Source organism: Oncorhynchus kisutch, unplaced genomic scaffold, assembly GCF_002021735.2.
Source record: "Oncorhynchus kisutch isolate 150728-3 unplaced genomic scaffold, Okis_V2 scaffold1589, whole genome shotgun sequence".
In the NCBI taxonomy this organism is placed as follows: domain Eukaryota; kingdom Metazoa; phylum Chordata; class Actinopteri; order Salmoniformes; family Salmonidae; genus Oncorhynchus; species Oncorhynchus kisutch.
In genome coordinates this window covers 30,833-47,597 of record NW_022263534.1, presented here as the reverse complement: position 1 = coordinate 47,597, position 16,765 = coordinate 30,833, and the positions used below count along the sequence as shown (strand labels likewise).

The 16,765-nt window shown below is 40.0% G+C and overlaps 1 protein-coding gene across 1 annotated transcript; it reads left to right on the top strand.

The window, feature by feature from the left end:
- The first annotated feature begins 13,763 nt into the window (after positions 1–13,763).
- LOC116366877 (trichohyalin-like) lies at positions 13,764–14,873 on the top strand. Its single transcript, XM_031818742.1, has 2 exons — positions 13,764–14,410; positions 14,776–14,873. Exon 1 carries the CDS (start codon positions 13,995–13,997, stop codon positions 14,403–14,405), a length of 411 nt encoding a protein of 136 aa, XP_031674602.1. The 5' UTR covers positions 13,764–13,994; the 3' UTR covers positions 14,406–14,410; positions 14,776–14,873.
- The last annotated feature ends 1,892 nt before the right edge of the window (positions 14,874–16,765 follow it).

The window sequence follows — 16,765 nt, the reverse complement described above, 5'->3', positions numbered from 1 at the left end:
TTACCTATTATAACATTGTTATTATTATTATTAAATATTATTAAATCCAAAAGGATGAGAGTAGAATAGATAGAATAATGCTTCCAGACACATTCTAAACATGGTGTAGACTTAGAGGACTGTAGCATCTAATGATGAAGCATTATGGAGTCTTAAAGGAGGACTGTAGCATCTAATGATGAACCATTATGGAGTCTTAAAGGAGGACTGTAGCATCATGAGGTAGTCACCGGGAATTCATTTCAATTAACATGTGTGCCTTTTTTAGAAGTTAAGTTGTGGAATTTCTTTCCTTATAACCTGTTTGGGATAGGGGGCAGTATTTTCACGTCTGGATGAAAAGCGTTCCCAAAGTAAACTACCTGCTACCTGCCCAGAAGCTAGGATATGCATATAATTGGTAGGTTTGGATAGAAAACACTCTAAAGTTTCTAAAACTGTTAAAATAATGTCTGTGTGTATATCATAACTTATTTGGCAGGTTAAACCCCAAGGACAAACCATCCAGGAGGAATTTTTTGTTGTTGATGTGACTCTGTTTTCAAATGGTTTTGTGTGGCACTTGGTTGCAGTTCCTATTGCTTCCACTAGATGTCAACAGTCTTTAGAAATTGGTTGATGTTTTTCTTTAGAGAAATTAAGAAGTTCGGCTATTCAGAACGAGGGTCCAGCCTAGTGCTCTCTAATGTTTTGATGCGCGCCCCAGGTCACGCGCTTCACGTTGTTTTTATCCGGTATTGAACACAGTTTATCGCGTCTTACATTTTCTCAATTATTTACGTTTTAAAATACCTAAAATTGGATTAGGAAAGTTGTTTCAAATGTTTGGACAGCATTTACAGGTATTGTATTAGATATTTTGTAGTCATGCTGGGCGAGTTGGAACCAGTGTTTTTTTTAAATCAAATGCGCCAAATAAATTGACATTTTGGAGATATAACAACGGAATGAATCGAACAAAAGGACCATTTGTGATGTTTATGGGGCATATTGGAGTGCCAAAAGAAGAAGCTCTTCAAAGGTAAGGCACAAATTATATCGTTATTTCTGAGGTTTGTGTCGCGCCTGGCGGGTTGAAATATGATTGTCGTGTGTTTGTTTAATGGGGTGCTGTCCTCAGATAATCGCATGGTTTGCTTTTGCCGTAAAGCCGTTTTGTAATCTGACACGGTGGCTAGATTAACAAGAAGTTAACCTTTGCACTTGTGAATGCATGAAAGTTAAATATTTCTAATAAATAAAAAAATACTTTGCACTCTGCAATTTCACCGGATGTTGTCAACGTTCCGCTAGCAGGTTTTAATCTGTTTTAACCTTTTGGAACTACTCCTCCCGGATATATATATATAATATATTCATATTCATGAAATCACAAGTGAAATATAGTGAAACACAGCTTAGCCTTTTGTTAATCACCCTGTCATCTCAGATTTTAAAATTATGCTTTACAGCCAAAGCAAGACAAGCATTTGTGTAAGTTTATCGATAGCATAGCATTATGTCCAGCTAGCAGCAGGGAGCTTGGTCACGAAAATCAGAAAAGCAATCAAATTAAATCGTTTACCTTTGATGAGCTTCGGATGTTTTCACCCACGAGACTCCCAGTTAGACAGCAAATGTTAATTTTGTTCCATAAAGATGATTTTTTATAGCCAAAATACCTCCATTTATTCTTCACGTTTTGTTGAGAAATCCACCGGAAGTTGCGGTCACGACAACGCCGAAGAAACCCTCCAAATTAGATCCATAATATCGGCAGAAACATGGCAAACGTTTTTTATAATCAATCCTCGTGACTAAACAGTTTTTCAAATATCTATTCGATAATATATCAACCGGGACAATTGGCTTTTCACTAGGAGCGAGAGGCACAATGGCCGCCTTTGTCTATTACGCACAAATCACTCTGAGAGCCACCACCTGACCACTGACGCAATGTTGTCATTCACGCTCATTTTTGTAAATAAAAGCCTGAAACTATGTCTAGTGACTGTAGACACATTAGGGAAGCCATAGAAAAAGGAAGCTGGTTGATATCCCTCTCAATGGTAAATAGGGATGCATAGGAACGCAGAGGTTTCAAAATAAGAGTCACTTCCTGATTGGATTTTTCTCAGGCTTTCGCCTGCAATATCAGTTCTGTTATATTCACAGACAATATTGAGTGTTTTCTATCCTAAGCTGTCAATTATATGCATATTCTAGCACCTGATCCTGAGAAATAGCCTGTTTACTTTGGGAACGTTATTTTTCCATAAATTAAAATAGTGCCCCCTAGTTTCAAGAGTTAATGTGCCATAACAGGTTTTAATGTGTTTGAGCCAATCAGTTGTGTTGTGACAAGGTATGGGGGTATACAGAAGATAGCCCTATTGGGTAAAAGGTGAAGTCCATATTATGTCAAGAACAGCTCAAATAAGCAAAGAGAAGCAACAGACCATCATTACTTTAAGGACCACCACAAGAATGGAAGACCCAGAGTTACTTCTGATGCATAAGTTCATTAGAGTCACCAGACTTAGAAATTGCAGCCCAAGTAAATGCTTCACAAAGTTCAAGCAAGAGACACATCTCAACATCATCGGTTCAGAGGAGACTGCGTAAATCAGGCCTTCATGGTCGAATTTCTGCAAGGAAACCACTACTAAAGGACACCAATAAGAAGAAGAGACTTGCTTGGGCCAAGAAACATGAGCAATGGACATTAGACCAGTGGATATCTGTCCTTGGGTCTGATGAGTCCAAATGTGAGATTTTTGGTTCCGAGCGTCATGTCTTTGTGAGACGAGGAGTAGATGAACAGATTATCTCCGCATGTGTGGTTCCCACCGTGAAGCATGGAGGAGGAGATGTGATGGTGTGCGGGTGCTTTGCTATTGACAATGTCAGTGATTTATTTATTCAAGTCACACTTAACCAGCATGACTACCACAGCATTCTGCAGCGATATGCCATCCCATCTGGTTTGGGCTTAGTCCCACTGTCATTTGTTTTTCAACAGGACAATGACAATGACAAAAAGGAGAGTGATGGAGTGCTGCATCAGATGACCTGGCCTACACAATCCCCCAACCTCAACCAAATCGAGATAGTTTGGGATGAGTTGGATCGCAGAGTAAAGGAAAAGCAGCCTACAAGTTCTCAGCATATGTGGGAACTCCTACAAGACTGTTGGAAAAGGATTCCAGGTGAAGCTGGTTGAGAGAAAGCAAGGGTGGCAACTTTTGAAGAATAAAATATATATTTTGATTCAACACGTGTGGTTACTACATGATTCCATGTGTTTTTAATAAATTTGATGTCTTCTCTATTATTCTACTATGTAGAAAATAGTCCAAATAAAGAAAAACCCTTGAATGAGTAGGTGAGTCCAAACTTTTGCCTGGTACTGTACATTAAATTCCCTGACAACAGCTCAAGTGGACATTCCTGCAGTCAGCATGCCAATTGCCCGCTCCCTCAGAGATCTGTGGCATTGTTGTGTGACCAAACTGCACATTTTCGTGTAGCCTTTTATTATCCCCAGCACAAGGTGCACCTGTGTAAAAATCAAGCTGTTCCATCAGCTTCTTGATATGCCACACCTGTCAGGTGGATGGATTATCTTGGCAAAGAATAAATGTTGAGTAACAGGGATGTAAAAAAAATCTTTTTTTTCAGCTCATGAAACATCCAACACTTTACTTGTTGCGTTTATATTTTTGTTTTTTGTTGTTACTATCAGTTTTAGGAACATTTACCCAAATATTTCACCTAATTTTTTACTTTACCCAAAATATGGCATCAGCGATAATCAAAATGTTGAAAATCTGTGAATGTCTAAATAAGAAATTGGTCCATTTAAACAGCAATGTGTCGAACCCTTTCAACAACGGGGAGATGTTACTGATGTGCTTTGTATCTGCGACGTAAAAACTAGTTTTGGACTTCCACACAAAATTACTTCTTTAGTTATTTTATGTTTAAGGAAGTGTGTAGGTCACATTATGTATCATACAGCTATGAATGTTATATATTTAGAACCACCTGTTCAATTGGAATCCAGCGACGTCTGTGTCTTCAGTGTCCTAGAACTGTCCAGGTTTTTGTGTTCTGACTTGTAAAACAGGATGAATAAGTAATGTAAACATAGCAGTAATTACCAGGAAGCTCTACATTTGTTTTTAAATCACACTAAGATTGTTAAAACTGGCCTCGGGTTATTGAGAGATCTGATTTAGGATTTACCCTCGTAGCAAGGTTGTTTTATCATGTGGTTTCATTCGGGTCTCTATTTAAAAATAACACTGTCTTTGGCAGGAGAAAGACCAGACTCAGAGAAACCAGAGCCAGGGACATCCAAACCAGCAAGACGACACCAGTTCTCCCACTGTGGAAAGAGTTGTAACCAGAAAGCACACCTGAAACAACACGAGAGGATACACACAGGGGAGAAGCCTTACCACTGCTCCCAGTGTGGAAAGGGTTTCAACCAGTCAGGGGTGCTGAAACGGCACGAGAGAATACACACAGGAGAGAAGCCTTACCACTGCTCCCAGTGTGGAAAGTGTTTCAACCAGTCAGGGATGCTGAAACGGCACGAGAGAATACACACAGGAGAGAAGCCTTACCACTGCTCCCAGTGTGGAAAGTGTTTCAACCGGAAAGCATTCCTGAACCAACACGAGAGAATACACACAGGGGAGAAGCCGTACCACTGCTCCCAGTGTGGAAAGCGTTTCAACCATTCAGGGAAGCTGAAACAACATGAGAGAATACACACAGGAGAGAAGCCTTACCACTGCTCCCAATGTGGAAAGTGTTTCGTCTGTTTGGGGGACCTGAAACGACACGAGAGAATACACACAGGAGAGAAGCCTTACCACTGCTCCCGATGTGGAAAGTGTTTCGTCCGTTCGGGGGCGCTGAAACGGCATAAGAGAACACACACTGGAGAGAAGCCTTACCACTGCTCCCAATGTGGAAAGAGTTTCAGGCATTCAGGGACGCTGAAACAGCATGAGAGAGAACACACAGGAGAGAAGCCTTACCACTGCTCCCAATGTGGAACGTGTTTCGTCCGTTCGGGGGAGCTGAAACTACATGAGAGAATACACACAGGAGAGAAGCCTTACCACTGCTCCGAATGTGGAAAGTGTTTAGTCCGTTCGTGGGCGCTGAAACGGCATGAGAGAATACACGCAGGATAGAAGCCTTACCACTCCTCCCAGTGTGGAAAGTGTTTCAGCCGATCGGGGAATCTGAAACAACATGAGAGAATACACACACAAAAATACACTCAGACTGTGGGAAAACATATTACTCATAAGTCACTTAAAACTACTTGGCACCACACGTCCCGCTAGGGCACCTCCCCCCACTGCTCAACTGACACAGTAGCACACAGAACGCAAAAAATATTCTTAGAAATATTTAACCTCCACACATTAACAAGTCCAATTGCTCAAATGAAAGATAAACACCTTGTTCATCTAGCCACCAAGTCTGATTTCTAAAATGTTTTACGGCGAAAACATATCACATATTTATGTCAAACCACCACCAAAGATAGGCTAATTTACATAGCCATTTTGTAGAACAATAGATGCAATCACAAAAGCAGGATTAAAGTAAAATAATTCACTAACCTTTTGAAAATCTTCATCAGATGACAGGAATAGGACATGTTATACAGTACATTTATGTTTTTTTCAATAATATGCTAATTATATCCATAAATCACGGTTTACATAGAAGGTCATGGCTAAAAAATGCTACAACAATGCCTGGAGAAATTATGGTAACTCTGCCAGATAACTGAAATACACATCATAAACGTTGACTAAATATACATGTTCTACATATACTTAGAAAGATACACTTCTTCTTAATAAAACAGCTGTGTTACATTTATTTTTAACTTTACAGATTTCGTTCACTAGGCTATAATGTGAGTCGGCGCTCAGGAATTAGCATTTTGGCTCCTCCACAGAAACCCAAATTTAACACATAAATGTTCCCTTACCTTTGCTGTTCTTCCATCAGAAGACCTGGAAGGGTTTATACTTACCAAAAACAGCTTTAGTTTTGAAGTCTGTGTCTTTCGGTTATCAAACACGGCATATTTCGGTTGAAATGCAGCCAAAAAGTAAAGTTAGTTCGCACCAAAACGTCGAAATTACATATATGTCGACTAAACTTGTCAAACTTGGTTCAGAACACAGCGTTAGCATGCTATATAGCTTCACCGCAATTCTCAGGACAAAGAGAAACACACGCATCGTTTAATCAATCTTGAAAGAAAGACACCACAGGCGCAGAATGCGCGTGAGATCTCGCGCGACCGAAAGGATTCGGTACGTCATTAATCTCGTGAGCGCGCGATTCACACAATGAGAAGCCCCATTGAAAGCGGACACCGCGCTGAAGGCATAGGAATTGTTCCCATGACCGTAGGTGCTTGGGAAGGGTGGGGGCGATGACGTCAAAGTTGGGCCAACTTTTTGGATGACAAGAGAGAGTTTGGGAGAATGAGTGCCCTGAGAGTTCTGCTTTACTTACAGACATAATTTAAACGGTTTTAGAAGCTTTAGAGTGTTTTCTATTCAATAATATTTATTATATGCATATATTAGCAATTTTTTACAGATTTTTTTCCTGTTTACTATGGGCACGCATTTCACCAACGGGGGCAGTATTCTGCCCTAGCCTTAACAGGTTTTAAACGTCATTAGAGAATCCACACAGGAGAGAGAAATTACTTCTCTTAGTGTGTATATTGATATTTCACATCACATTGACTTAAAATTCATCAGAGAACATACACAGTGCTCCCGTTGTCTTATATTGTTGACTGACAATGTGTTTACCTGTCTTTACCAGATGTAATTAAATGGTACAGGGTATACTCAAACATATATTTGTTTGTTTTTATTAGAAAACATGAAGTGAATATGGAGTCTGTCAGTTTGAATATAAAGGAGATCAGGTTCCTTCTTTTAAACTGTCCTTTTTTAAAACTCTTTGTGTGTGTTTATCTGGGTGTGTCATTCCTCCAGCACTACAGATAATCAAGTGATATTTGGATGTGATGCATTAGTTCCATTGTTGACATTTGCATTGTTGGCCCACTGATGATTTAATGAAATGAAAATGTTCAGACTCTGTAATGGAAAATGTTAATTGTTTGTGTGTCCACATAACTGAGTATGTGACTAACCTTGTGAAACTGTCCTATTATAAGCTCCTGTTCTTGGGAGTATCATCCTGTGTTGCAAACCAATTTGCACCTGTGTCCTTGTATGAATAAAGTCCCGCCCAGGAAAGGGAAACTATAAAGATATGTGCTCATCACTCAATGCTTCAGGAATTCAGACTGTCTACACTGTGCTGTGTAACTCTGTTATTCTCTCTGAGCTCAGAAATAAAGAATCTTGGTTTGACTTGGACTCCAGCAGATCCTTATTTTATAATATCCACCACAACTCTCCCAAGGATTGCTGTTTATCATTGTCTCAAAGAAGAGTTCCTTGTTCCACTTTCCTGGGGGAATTTACAGGCCTCCCACTGATTGAATAAACATTGTATCCACAGGTAACATTTTGTGTTTCACCCAACCAGCAACCGATATCCAATGACTGGTAACATTTTGTGTTTCACCCAACCAGCAACCGAATTCCAATGACTGGTAACATTTTGTGTTTCACCCAACTTGCAACCTAAATCCAATGACAGGTGACATTTTGTGTCGATTTCATGTTAAATTCACGTTCAGGCATATCCTGTTTCCATCAGCCCGGTCATTACTTTTGAAATGGTTGGATCAATATCCACCTTCATGATGTGGATGAAGCCTGATTTGGAATGTCTGAGTAGTTCTATATGATGTCATAATACACCCCTCTGATAATCAAGTGATATTTGGAATGTCTGACTAGTTCTATCTGATGTCATAATACACCCCTTTGATAGTGATACATTTGCTCCATTGTTTCCATGTCAGTTGGTTTCCCACTCTGATGATTTATATCTGACAGAGGGGCTTTAAATGAATAGTATGGTGACATCTTAGTGGGGCTTGAAGTAAATAAGATTATTAATCATAAACTCTGACAGCAACAATACACTGCAGCTTTGACATCAAGAAGAGAACGGGCTGATGGGTGGTGGTGCTACTCTATAGGTAAGGCTGTTCAATATGAATGTTCAATACACACAATAGGTTGATCAGTAGCCAGTTAGCTAGCTGTACAGTCCTATATGAATGTTCAATACACACAATACTTTGACTGGGGAGGTGATGTACCACAGTCAAACTCCTGCAATAAGAGCTAAGAGATGAATATTTGTGTAAACTATACATTGTTGTGTTCTGTAGTTGTCACTGAGTTGGCTGATATCCGATTTCCTGGGGTCACTCCACAGTTTAGGCTGAACAGTGCCTATACAAAGTCTACACTTTGCTCTTTTCATATTTCTTTTGATCCTGACAAACTCCCCAGTCACTGCCGGTAACAAGCATACCCATAACATGATGCTGCCACCACAATAGTTAATGTGTGGTCTATCTCCAGGTCATCAGACTGTTAAACAGTCACCTCTAGCCGGCCTCCGCCCAGTACCCTGCCCTGAACTTAGTCACTGTTACTAGCCGTCTACCACCCAGTACTCCACCCTGTATTCTAGTCAAGGCTCATCCTATATAACTACTGCTGTACACACCTTTTATATTCATATACGGTCCATAATGTCTAGACACACCATCATATACATTGTAAACTAACTGTATATATTTATATTCCAGACTCTGACATTCCTCGTTCTACCATTTCTATACCATTTCTATATTTCTAAATCCTTAAAATGAATTGTAGGTCAGTAGGTCACACAAATGACTATTTCTAAACAAAGATAATAGACAAGTAGAATGGGAGAGGTTTCTTATACTATCTATACTTACTCGGTGAAGAGAATCCAGGGACGGTGATGAAGGCTGTAGGAATGAAGATCAGACAGTGAAGAGACTCCAGGGATGGTGATGAAGGCTGTAGGAATGAAGATCAGACGGTGAAGAGACTCCAGGGATGGTGATGAAGGCTGTAGGAATGAAGATCAGACAGTGAAGAGACTCCAGGGATGGTGATGAAGGCTGTGGGAATGAAGATCAGACAGTGAAGAGACTCCAGGGACGGAGATGAAGGCTGTAGGAATGAAGATCAGACAGTGAAGAGACTCCAGGGATGGTGATGAAGGCTGTAGGAATGAAGATCAGACAGTGAAGAGACTCCAGGGATGTAGATGAAGGTGAAAACCTTGTGAAGACTTACAGAAAACATTTGACCTCTGTCATTGACAACACAGGGTATATAACAAAGTATTGAGATAAACAATGTGATTTTCTGGATTTTTTTGCTCATTTTGTCTGTCATAGTTGAAGTGTGCCTATGATGAAAATTACAGGCCTCTCTCATCTTTTTAAGTGGGAGAACTTGCACAATTGGTGGCCGACTAAATACTTTTTTGCCCCACTGTATGTTAATCTCTAGGAGACAGAACAAGTCTCCTTCCTGAGAGGTATGACGGCTGTGTGGTCCCATGGTGTTTATACTTGCACACTATTGTATGTAAAGATGAACATGGTACCTTCAGGCATTTGGAAATTTCTCAGAAGGATGAACCAGAACTGTGGAGGTCTACAATTCTTTTTCCGAGGTCTTGGCTGATTTCCACATGATGTCAAGCAAAGAGGTACTGAGTTTGAAGGTAGGCCTTGAAATACATCCACAGGTACACCTCCAATTGACTCAAATTATGTCAATTAGCCTATCAGAAGCGAAAAATATGACATCATTTTCTGGCATTTTCCAAGCTGTTTAAAGGCAAAGTCAACATAGTGTATGTAAAATTCTGACCCACTGGAATTGTGATACAGTGAATTATAAATGAAATAATCTGTCTGTAAACAATTGTTGGAAAAATGACTCATGTCATGCACAAAGTAGATGTCCTAACCGACTTGCCAAAACTATAGTTTGTTAACAAGACATTTGTGGAGTTGTTGAAAACCGAGTTTTAATGACTCCAACCTAAGTGTATGTAAACATCCCTGTATATAGTCTCCACATTGACTCTGTACAGGTACCTCCTGTATGTAGCCTCCACATTGACTATGTACTGGTACCCCCTGTATATAGTCTCCACATTGACTCTGTACTGGTACTTCCTGTATATAGCCTCCACATTGACTCTGTACTGGTACTTCCTGTATATAGCCTCCACATTGACTCTGTACTGGTACCTCCTGTATGTAGCCTCCACATTGACTGTGTACTGGTACCCCCTGTATATAGTCTCCACATTGACTCTGTACTGGTACTTCCTGTATATAGCCTCCACATTGACTCTGTACTGGTACTTCCTGTATATAGCCTCCACATTGACTCTGTACTGGTACCCCCTGTATATAGCCTCCACATTGACTCTGTACTGGTACCTCCTGTATATAGCCTTCACATTGACCCTGTACTGGTACCTCCTATATATAGCCTTCACATTGACTCTGTACTGGTACCTCCTGTATATAGCCTCCACTATGACTCTCTGCCGGTACCTCCTGTATATAGCCTCCACATTGACTCTGTACTGGTACCTCCTGTATATAGCCTCCACTATGACTCTCTGCCGGTACCTCCTGTATATAGCCTCCACATTGACTCTGTACTGGTACCTCCTGTATATAGCCTCCACTATGACTCTCTGCCGGTACCCCCTGTATATAACCTCCACATTGACTCTGTACCGGTACCTCCTGTATATAGCCTCCACATTGACTCTGTACCGGTACGCCCTGTATATAGCCTCCACATTGACTCTGTACTGGTACTTCCTGTATATAGCCTCCACATTGACTCTGTACCGGTACGCCCTGTATATAGCCTCCACATTGACTCTGTACTGGTACCTCCTGTATTTTGCCTCGTTATTGTTTTTTATTGTGTTACTTTTTTAAACTTTTTATTTTGGGAATATTTTCTTGACCCTTATTTTTCTTATCTACGTTGTTGGTTAAGGGCTTGTCAGTAAGCATTTCACGTTAAGATCTACACCTGTTGTATTCAGCACATGTGACAAATGATATTTGATTGTAACTAAATATGAAGTATGTCAGTTTCAATGTTACGGTCTTTGATTCAATTATATTTTTGAAACTCAGGCTGTGTGTGTTTATCTGCGTCATTCCTTGATCATTCCTTGTGGTCCTGTAGCTCAGTTGGTGGAGTATAGTGCTTGTTAAACCAGGGTAGTGGGTTTGATTCCTGGGACCACCCATATGTAAAGTGTTTGCACACATGACTGCAAATCCCTTTGGAGAAAGGTGTCTGCTAAATGGCAGATATATCCACCGGTTATACCAAACATTTGGAACAACTTCCTAATATGGAGTTGGACCCTCCCCTTTTCCCCTCAGAACAGCCTCAATTCGTCGGGGCATGGACTCTACAAGGTGTCGAAAGAATTCCACAGGGATGCTGGCCCATGTTGACTCCAATGCTTCCCACAATTGTGTCAAGTTGGTTGGGTGTCCTTTGGGTGCAGTGGGGTCTCCTCAGAGGAGGAAGGGGAGAACCATCGTCCTAAGTTATTTTCAGAAAAATAAAAATGTTAAAATATTTAAAAGTGGTCCTTTTAGATAAAACTAGCCTAAATATAATCACGTCACCAAATAATTTTTTTAAACATACTATTTTGCATCCTCTTCTTGGTACATTGACTTCAATACAAAACCTAGGAGGCTCATGGTCCTCAAGCCCTTCCATAGACTTACACAGTAATTATGACAACTTCCAGAGGACGTCCTCCAACCTATCAGAGCTCGTGCAGCATGAACTGACATGATGTCCAACCAATGAAGGGATCAGCGAATGTATCTAGTACTGAAAGCATAAGCTACAGCTAGCTAGCACTGCAGTGCATAACATGTGGTGAGTAGTTGACTAAAAGAGAGAAAAATACAATAGTTGAACAGTTTTGAACAAATTATTTTATTCCAAAATGAAGGAGAAGCGAGAGAGAGATATTTCGTCATTTATTTTCCACTTTCAGTTTCACTTACTTAGCTAGCAAATGCAGCTATCTAGTTTAGTCTACTCAAACACTTGGCTCAAACAGAGGGATGCTATGTTATCTAGCTGGCTATGACTATCCAACACAACACTGGAACTCTTCCAAGTCAAGGCAAGCTTTTGGTTTGACTAATTTATTGCCACTGGGACCCGCCAAGGTAAGTGCTAAACTGCTTACTGACTGTACACTGTAACGTTACTGCATGATTGTAGCAGGTTTACTAACGAGTTAGTTCTATTAGCTCTGTTGACTATGATGTTATTTTAGCTAATATGGTGACAACAATGTAAGCTGTGTGTAGCAGTTATGAAATGGTTTGGCTTGGAAAGGTTTTTTCTCCTGGTGACATACAACTGATGTGTTGTGCATTGAAGTACAGAAACAAAGGGAGAAGGTGATAAGAGGAGAGCACATAGATGCAAGAAGGAATACAACGTGTCTGTAATGAAAGTGAACTGTGTTTATGCATGATCAGGGGTGTATTCATTCCGCCGATTCTGTTGACAAACGTTTAAATGGAACAAAACGGGGATAAACATACCTGAATTTGTCCAGTGATATCTCTATTTCAGCTAGATGCAGGCGAGAGTGTGCAAGGCAGTATTGAATGTGTCACTGTCTGTCCATGTGGCACTGTATGTCATCGCAAAATGTTCTCTCGACCTGTGTGAACCTACATTCTAAACTTTCATTCATAGGCTAGGTTGCTACCTCATGATGGGTATAGGGACAATTAGAGTATCATGTAGTAGCCTAAACCTATTGCTGTTCCATTGAACAGGGTGAGTGAAATATGAATGACAGTCGTCCAATATGCTGTAATAGAATTAAGGCCATGCTCATGGAAAAACAAATTGTCCTGCCTCATCTTAAACGGCACAAACCACCACTGTTTGGGTGGTGGACCACTCTTGGTACACATGGGAAACTGTTGAGCTGAAATACCCAGCAGTGTTGCAGTTCTTGACACAAACCGGTGCGCCTGGCACCTACTACCATACCCTGTGCAAAGTAACTTAAATATTTTGTCTTCCCCATTAACTCTCTAAATGGCACACATGCACAATCCATGTCTCAAGGCTTAAAAATCCTTATTTAACCTGTCTCCCCCCTTCATCTACATGGATTGAAGTGGATTTAACTAGTGACATCAGTAAGGGATCATAGCTTTAGCCTGGATTCACCTAGTCTTTCTAAGTCATGGAAGGAGCAGCTGTTCTTAATGTTTTGTCTACCCACTGTATAGCACTACAGATAATCAAGTGCTATTTGCATGTGATGCATTTGTTCTGTTGTTTACAGGATGATGTGTATCTTATAGAGCGTGGCTATAAGGGAATAGTATGGTCACATGTAGATAAAAACGAATGTGAAAAATTAACAGAGAAAATGTATATCAACACACTACCTATTCATATAAGTATTTATTAATCATCTACATATTCATATTGAGCTTCTACGTCTGTGTACAGGAACGTATTATTTGGAAGAGAAAATATATCAGCTTATTGTTAAATAATTATGACGTTCTTTCCAATACAAAAAGTGTAGTAACTATTGTTTCCAAACTGCGTTACCCACTCCAGTCAGCAGATGGCGATGAGCGTCTTTCAGGTGACTCTTCTTGCGTGACGTATAATGGACTGGACGGACGCTTCTTCAGGAACAACAAGGCGCCAACTCTTTCAACCACGTCGGTAGCTTGCTAGCCAACATAAAACTGAAAGTTTCACGTTTTAGACCATGTTAATGTACATTAGCTAATCTCAGTGTTTTAAACAAGTTTCGGTTGACGTATCAACTGGTTAAATTTGCAAACGTGTTAAAGATTGATACTGAGCCTAGCACGAGGCTAGTCGCTAATGCTAGCTAGCTAGCTAACATCCCTGACCATGAGTTCGTTAAAGTACTCATCCCCTGCTATAGAAGAGGAGGTCTGCTGTTTGGAGAAAGAAGTTCTGGCGCTGAACATTGAAGAAGAGGATGAGGTTACAGTGAAAGAAGAGAAAGAAGCTTTTAGAATGAAAAAGGAGGAAGAGGAGACTGTTATAGTGAAGGAAGAAGATGCTGTTATAGTGAAAGAACATTTCAGAATGAAAGAGGAGGAAGAGGAGACTGTTATAGTGAAGGAAGAGGATGCTGTTATAGTGAAAGAACATTTCAGAATGAAAAAGGAGGAAGAGGAGACTGTTATAGTGAAGGAAGAAGATGCTGTTATAGTGATAGAAGAGAAAGAACTGTTTAGAGAGGAAGAGGATGCTATCTCAATAAAGGTGAAGGAGGAAGACAGAATATCAGATTAACACCAGTGAGTACTGTCTTAAAAACAGGGGCACAAACTATGCAGTTGTTGAACTAATGTGTGGTTTTAAAGTGTTATTCTACTGAAGTTCTACACTTGAATATGTTGTTCAGTTCTATATAAATTGTTAAAAGGTCAATCTGCCATTGGTTCATATATTTGAGGGACTTTTCAATTCAATGTATTGAATTCTCCATGTGGTCTACATTAAAGTTCCCCTCATCTAGTATAACAGGCTTTAAAAATTCAATATTGAAGCATAATCTCTACTTAAAATATCAAAGGGACATATTCATGCCTCTTGTAAGACCCTATGATTTTATTAGACGGTTATAAGTTTACTACTCATTTTGATGTTCTCATTAACACAGGAGAGAGACATGACTATGGTGGATCCTCTGGGGAGCTTCAACAACATCCTGATGCTGACGAGGCAGAGAAGAGTCTCTCCAGATCAGAATACCAGATGGTACAGCTTGGTCTGGACTAGCAAACAGCTTTCTCTTGCTTGGGGGCTGGGTTTCTGTAAAGCACTTTATGACAACAGTGACATCAGCATCCATAATGATGTGCGTCTGTGTCCCCTCTTTATGGTTACCAGGACAACACTAGCCCTTCCTCCCTCCCGGAGTCCCTGTATCGTGCCTCTCCTGGTAGCACCTTACTGCTGGGTATGAAGAGGTTGTCTGTGCTGCTGGTGGACTGCAGGAAAACAACGGGGCTGAGTGGAACTGTGAGAGGAGGAGAAGAGAAGAAAGGATCAGATTTGACACATCAAAGTAAGTGCTGTAGTTTAGTTGGAACAAATACAATAGATCTGCCCACTGGTATCTGTTACCAGGACAACCAGCAGAGTTCTGTTAGTTGACAGGAAGATAGACTGGTGGAAATGGATGTTATGAATATCATAACACTGAAAAGGATTCTGCCAATGAAAAGAGAGAAACCAATTGACCATATAAAACCTTGATGAAAGTTAGCTTTAGAGAGAAAGTTTCAATGATCCAATGTAAGGTGCTTGTTTTACAAAAACTTTTCCTTAAAACATTATGGATGTTACATTGCCTGTCCCAGTCAACACCCCTATCTTTACAAGACTGTAGAACAGGCAAACTAAACTCAAGACTTTGGTAATTAATTAACTACTACTGGAGGAAAGCTGTGATCAGGCTGCCTACTCAAGCAAAAGCTTCAAACTGTAACCAGTGCCGGCAACCTTTTCAGGTTATCAATCAACCTACCAGGGTAGTTACAAACAGTAGAGGAATGAAATCATCAACATGGTTTGATCATATCTTTACTAATGCTGCAGAAATGGGTTTTAAAGCAGTATCCAGATCCATCAGATGTAGTGATCACAATATAGTAGCCATGTCTAGGAAAACCACCGTTCCAAAGGCTGGGACTAATATTGTGTATAAGAGGTCATACATTTTTTTGTAGTGATTCCTATGTTATTGATGTAAATAATATTTGTTGGTCTGTGGTGTGTAATGATGAGCAACCAGAAATTGCCCTTGTAAAAACTGTTAAATCCACGTGAATTGATGAGTAATTAAAAAATGGTATGATAAAGAGGGAGGGAAAAGAGATGGCAAATAGGTCTGGCTGAATAACTGATTGGCAAACCTATTGCAAATTGAGGAATCATTTGACTAAACTGAATAAAAAGAAGAAAGTACACAATGAAACAAAGATAAATTACATGAAGAATGATAGTAAAAACATTTGGAGCATCTTCAATTAAATGTTGCGCAAATAAAATCAACAATGACAAGTCACTGGTGTCTGACAACGTGGATGGAAAATTGAGGATAATAGCGGCCGATATGGCCATTCCTATTTTCCTTGTCTTTAATTTAAGCCTACTAGAAAGTGTGTGCCCTCAGGCCTGGAGGGAAGCTAAAGTCATTCCACTACCCAAGAATAGTAAAGCTCCCTTTACTGGCTTAAATAGCTGACCAATCAGACTGTTACCAAACCTTACAATTTTTGGGGGAAAAATATTTGACCAGATACAATGCTATTTTACAGTAAACAAATATAGACTTTTAGCTTATAAGGAAGTTCATTCAACAAGCACAGCACTTGCAAATGACTGATTGGCTGAGAGAAATTGATGATAAAAATATCGATTTGACATTATCGATCATAGTCTGTTGCTGACAAAAACGTATGGCTTTACACCCCCTGCTATATTGTGGATAAAGAGTTTTTCTTTTAAAATGTAACCTTTATTTAACTAGGCAAGTCAGTTAAGAACAAATTATTTTTTTCAATTACGGCCTAGGACTGCCTTGTTCAGGGGCAGAACGACAGAGTTTTTTACCTTGTCAACTCGGGGATTCGATCCAGCAGTCT